Genomic DNA, 5,916 nt, shown 5'->3' with positions numbered 1-5,916 from the left:
ATATACATATATATATTTCAAACAAATTCTCCAGTGGAGATCGCATTCACCGTGAATTAAGTAAAAAAAATGAAAAAACATAAAAATCTGATATGAAAGAAAAAAGGAGCACGTGATCTGTCAGCCTGAGATCTGAGATGAGAAACTAGAAATTACACTGTAAATGATTACATCACCTAAGGAATGCGGGAAAAAGTATTTTGTGGTAAATGTCAAAATGTATTATTATTATTATTATTATTATATATAATTATATAATAATATAAATTAATTTTAAAGCTGTTTTAGGGTTAAAACCAAGAAGCAGCAGTTAAGAACTTTCCAAATGCTGGTATTGGCATTGGATAGATGCTAGCATGACAGGATTGATGATACTTTGTTTCTGTCCTCGAAGTTCAGTATGTAGTCCACTGCATTTTTGGAAGTGAAGAAGAAGAAGAACATCAAAAATGCACTCTGAAAAATGTCTGAGCCTTTATGTTTGACTTTGGTATCTTATTATTTTAATTATTAAAAAAACTAAACATTTTTTATAGCTAATAGCACATTTAAACAACAGAAGTTGATCAATATAACCTTAAAGACAGCCACATTTACATTAAAAGAAAAAAAAAAACAGTTTCAAAATAAAAAGTTGAAAGGTGTGTTTTGTTGTGTTCATTAATTATTGTGGAAAGCAAAAATGACAGTGATTTATTGGTCATTAAAATGTGTTCAGAATTTCGAAATTGATTATGATTCATCTCACAAGTCATAACACACTGCTCCCGCTACATAAGCTGGCTTTATGGAGTAAAGGTCTCAGTATCGGTATTGGTATGGGCAATACTGACCGCGTCTTTACTTGGTGTTACATCAATACGTAACTTTGCAGCATGGTACAGCACTACCCACCTGTCGAAACTTGTGTGAAACACATCAAACTGTAAATTAGCATTGGCCACATGATGTGGGTGCTTTGGTTGGAACCACACCACACAGTGTTTCGGAGTATCTGGAGTCAAATAGTCTTATCGAAAGTCCCAAACTGAAGGTAGGAACAGACTTTTCTTGTGAAGCTGAACACAAGAGTAAGCACGGACCGCGTTTGTGACGGACAACAACAGAACAGCTAGCTGTGTGTTAGATACCTCTCATAACTTCTTAAAATTCGGCATTTAAATCGATTGTCATCAGAACCTTTGTGGTGTAAGATCCTCAGCAGACGGATAAATGTCTGATTCGTCAGGTAGGACGGATGTATGATAGTTAAATTTCGGTTAAACTTCGAGAATGTGTCGCTGTTTCTGCGTGCTAGTGTAGCTAGCTTCAAAGCTAGGTGCATTCGTTTTACGTGAAACTGTGCGGTGAGTTTGACGTGCTGTTTTGTTTTTACATTTGTAGAACTTCCTAAATCAGAAAAAGAGGAGGAGGTCACTCCCGAACCAGAGGTGAGAATAGTAGTGTGTGTGAAGCAGTGAATGCTAGCAGCGAGGTGTGGTTAATGTCCGTCAGATTGACATAATCCAAACAAAACCCTCATTTGTCAGTGTCTGAGACAGGAAGAGGTGATAAAGCTGTTCAGCAATATTTCAGTGCAGTGTAGATAAATGTGATATGCTTGTAAATTTAAGTATTGTGTCCTATGCAGGAACAATCCGACGACAGCAGTGAAGACGAGGCTGCAGGAGACGCAGACAGTACGTGAACACATAGACACGGGATTTATAACTTCTGTATTTTCATTTTCACTCTTACTTTACTGCTTACATCCAGTGATTGGACTGGTTCCCAGTTGTATATATTTCTGCTGTTAGTTTGACCATTGTGCCAACCCAGCAGTATAATGTACTTCTTAGTAGCTAAATCCCAAGATATACTTTACTACTTGTGACTAAACAGTGTCAGTGTCCTCTGCATTTTCCTGCTAATGCAGTGGCTGTGCTGAGACATGTTTTATCAGACTAGGAGCTGCCTCTTGACTTGGCTGAATGTATCGATTTCTGCCTTTATCTGATTTTCCCTGTGTTCCCATCAGTGGATTTCATGCGCAACCTCTTCTCCAGCGCGCTGGGCCTCAGTTCAGCTGAGAAAGTCCTGGATGAGCTGACTCTGGATGGAGTGGCACGATACATAAACAGCGGCAAATGTGAGTCTTTGCCCGCCTTCACTCTGCCCCCCACCGGAGGGGATCGATTTACCGCTTACGAGCCTGTTTCCACAATGCAGTTATTATTGATTGAGCCGCAAGCTTCTCTGCTTTCATGCAGGTAAAAACATCATCTGCATGGTTGGAGCAGGAATATCCACATGTGAGTATCTCTCTTTTATATCACAGAATAAGCACTTAAACTGCTTAAAGATCACCTCTTTTATTAATTACTATTATTATAATAATCATTATTATTCTTAATGAGTAACTGAACATCATTTCTCTCTACAGCTGCTGGAATCCCAGATTTTCGCTCTCCAGAAACTGGCCTGTATGCAAACCTGCAAAAATACAACTTGCCTTACCCAGAGGCTATTTTCCAGATAGATTACTTTAAGGTTTGTGAGAGATTGTTTTGGACATGCTTGAGGGGAGATAGTGGCTATAAAACTTTGCCCATTTATTACTCACTTCTTAAACAACTTTGTATTCGCTAATATTGACACAAAAAACAACATATTAATTACTGTCGGCCTCGAATTCAACACATTAAACCATAACTCATATTTCAGTCAAAAAACTACTTTTTTATGTTCATTTTCAGCTCAATTTGTTTTATTCTTGGACTCTCCTAGAGTAGGTTCCCATGATTCACAGCTCAAAATAAACCCCTCAGATCATCCACTATCTGAAACATATCTCTTGTAGCTTTCTTTGCCCTCCCTTTAAACCATGTTTCTTGTGAATGGCTTTGGCCATGTCTAGTATGAACACGCACCATTGTAACAGGATAAAGTAAGTAAACACATAAAAGGTCAACTTCAAGGCTTTGGCTTTAACTCATCTACATTTGTCTTGTAACTTTTTTGAAATTGTTATTTTAGAAAAAAAATTATCTTTTTCTCCGTCTCGTATTTCAGAAACATCCAGAGCCATTCTTTGCCTTGGCAAGGGAGCTTTACCCGGGACAATTTAAGGTACAACACGCACACTTGCGGATTATTTGTCACATGTGTTGTTATATAGAAAACTACAAATGGCCTCACACTGTGTTCATTCTCTCATGTTGGACCTTTGCGGGTGTTTAGCCAACAATTTGTCACTATTTCATGAAGATGTTGAAAGACAAGGGCATCCTGAGACGCTGCTACACACAGGTAGGAGGAACACTCGCTTTTCACAAATGAAGTCACTATTGCTGCATTTACATTCCCGCCTGTGTTCATTCAGAATATCGACACGCTGGAGCGAGTAGCCGGGCTCGAAGGAGACGACCTAATCGAAGCTCACGGGACGTTCTACATGTCACACTGTGTCAGCTTCTGCTGCCGCAAAGAGTACAGCCTGGAGTGGATGAAAGGTGTGGTGTTTTTGTTTTCTTGCTTTGGATTGTTGCTTTAGTCTGATTAAGAGACACTTGGAATCTTAACTTTCTCCTGCTGTCTTGTAGAGAAAATCTTTTCTGACGACATTCCCAAATGTGACAAGTGCAGCAGTTTGGTTAAACCAGGTCAGTAGATGTTCATTTGTTTAAATGTTAGTAATGTGGAGTTTCAACCATGAGTTTTAGAAAGTCTCTCTCTTCTGCTTTTTCTTGCACAGATATTGTCTTCTTTGGAGAGAACCTACCTGCCCGATTCTTCACTTCAATGAAGATGGTGAGTGGACACCAGCGGCTTGTGAACATTCTGGCATATTTTGAGGAAATGTGATGCAGCTACTTAGTAACAGTAAACGTTGTTTTTGGGTTTGGTTTTTTTTTTTTTTTTGGTAAACCTTTCAGGATTTTCCTCGTTGCGACCTTCTCATTGTTATGGGGACATCCCTTCAGGTTCAACCATTTGCGAGTCTAGTCAGCAGGTACTGCAGCTCAACTTTCACATTCCTGTCTGAGCACAGAGACCGCCACAGTAATTGTCTGGTAGTAGACCACAGACCTGCAGGAGAGTTTGTTTGAGAGCGTTTGCACTCAACCACATTTTATAATTTCACGTAGATCTGGTGAAAACTTTATTTTGTGTGTTTCTTTTTCATTTAGGGTTTCAAAAAATTGCCCCAGACTGCTCATTAACATGGAGAAATCAGGGCAGGTAAGCACTCACCACTTCCTTTTGCTTCTTTCTTGGATTCTTTGTGCAGGCTTGTGTTGATGTGCGTCTCTGTGCAGGTTAATCCCATGATGAGTTTGTTTGGTTTCGGCGAAGGGATGGACTTTGACTCAGACAAGGCTTACAGGTGATAATGAGACACAGCTACTCCTCTCCATAGCTTTACTCTGGATTTGCCGTTTACTACAAACTAATATAAACAAAAGATCTTAATGAGTGCAGTGTACTGTAGCCGTACCTTTACATTAAGCTGCACAATATATGTGTCAAATACAGTTTAACAGATACTCAGGAAAAGGTTTTTTGTTTTATGATTTAGTTATTTTTATGTGAAATGTATGCTGTAAGTTCAGACTGATGCACAGAGTAATGAACACACATCACGCAGGCCACCATTTTACAACCAGAGGGCACCAAAGACTTATCTCTGTCCCAAATGGAATTGGTAGATACTTTGAATATACTACATTTTTTTTCATACTACTCACTACATTAATGATTGAACTAATTTATAACTACGTTGCTCAGTATCTGACTTGCTAAAAAGTTTCTATGAAACTGAAAAGTCATCGAAAGTTATCAGATTCCCTTTTAAATCAGCGGTCCCCAACTTTTTTTGCACCACAGACCGGTTTAATGTCAGACAATAATTTCACGGATCGGCCTCTACGGTTTTGCGGATAAATACAACAAAATAAGATTTCACGACCAAGACAAAAACTGATATTTTGTAAATATAAGAATAAACGCGTATTCACTGTGTAGTTGTGTAACTTTATTAGCAGCGTCCTCCTAAAATCCGCCAACAACATGAGATTAACAGCCTTCTCTCTGCCCCTTAGCTTTCTGGTCGCTATGGTAACATGTAAATATTTCTTTCAAAATAAGACGCACAACTACAACACTGGAAAAGACCTAGGGAAACCAAGTTAACAATAAAAACCCTGAAACCATAAATTTCACACCCGAGCCTCAAATCTTGCGGCCCGGTACTAAACGCCTCACAGACTGGTACCGGTCCGGGGGTTGGGGACCACTGCCTTAAATGACCAAGAAAGCTTTAGTGGAAGCAGTGAGTTTAATTTATTAGCATCTTGTGCCAAAACAAACAAAAAGCTAATTAATTAAAATGATGGTTATTTTTAAACTGCTTTCTTCAGTAAGGTGTCCATTGCTGCCTTATTTGCAGCTCAGTTTATGGTGTAAAAGATAAGCGGTGCTGGTGTTGTCAGTGAAATAAAAAGTTGTTTTGCACTAACACGTTGCTATTTATTTGCCTCTCTCTCCAGAGATGTAGCTCACATTAGTACTTGTGATGATGGATGTTTGGCTCTAGCTGATCTTCTGGGATGGAAGGTAAGTTACATGTCCCCTTTCAAGGATGCTGTCCTATGTTATGTTTTTAGGCCTATCATGTGTAAGGTTAAAACAAGTAAACACTGCTCAGAAAGTGATGGGAACACTTGATCATCAAAATATAACATAAAGTAATTTTAACTTCAGGGTATCAGTCTGTCTGGTTGGGAAGCAGAAACCACTGTCAGTCCATTTCACCTGCTTTGGTGCAAATGAGAGTGACAACAGTTGTACTGTAGAGGTGACAACCACTAAAAAAAATTTTTGCGTGTGGACCATTTCTTATGGAAGCCCGTTTCCGCCACTAAAAAAAAAAAAAAA

General features: G+C 38.9%; 1 protein-coding gene across 1 annotated transcript in view; it reads left to right on the top strand.

The window, feature by feature from the left end:
• Positions 1-1,045: 1,045 nt before the first annotated feature.
• sirt2 (sirtuin 2 (silent mating type information regulation 2, homolog) 2 (S. cerevisiae)) overlaps positions 1,046-5,916 on the top strand; it is a 7,921-nt gene continuing 3,050 nt past the window's right edge. Inside the window, exons 1-15 of the mRNA XM_005751703.1 lie at positions 1,046-1,228; positions 1,384-1,430; positions 1,631-1,679; positions 2,018-2,128; positions 2,250-2,291; positions 2,423-2,529; positions 3,052-3,108; positions 3,220-3,288; positions 3,362-3,491; positions 3,582-3,641; positions 3,734-3,789; positions 3,915-3,991; positions 4,170-4,221; positions 4,299-4,366; positions 5,529-5,595. Of these exons, the coding sequence (XP_005751760.1) occupies positions 1,213-1,228; positions 1,384-1,430; positions 1,631-1,679; positions 2,018-2,128; positions 2,250-2,291; positions 2,423-2,529; positions 3,052-3,108; positions 3,220-3,288; positions 3,362-3,491; positions 3,582-3,641; positions 3,734-3,789; positions 3,915-3,991; positions 4,170-4,221; positions 4,299-4,366; positions 5,529-5,595 (1,008 nt within the window). The 5' untranslated portion in view covers positions 1,046-1,212. The remainder of the gene's footprint in view (positions 1,229-1,383; positions 1,431-1,630; positions 1,680-2,017; positions 2,129-2,249; positions 2,292-2,422; positions 2,530-3,051; positions 3,109-3,219; positions 3,289-3,361; positions 3,492-3,581; positions 3,642-3,733; positions 3,790-3,914; positions 3,992-4,169; positions 4,222-4,298; positions 4,367-5,528; positions 5,596-5,916) is intronic.

The sequence above is a fragment of the Pundamilia nyererei genome, unplaced genomic scaffold, assembly GCF_000239375.1.
Source record: "Pundamilia nyererei isolate P.nyererei 1_Seehausen unplaced genomic scaffold, PunNye1.0 scaffold00323, whole genome shotgun sequence".
Classification (NCBI taxonomy): Eukaryota; Metazoa; Chordata; class Actinopteri; order Cichliformes; family Cichlidae; genus Pundamilia; species Pundamilia nyererei.
This window is presented reverse-complemented; position numbering and strand designations above follow the sequence as displayed.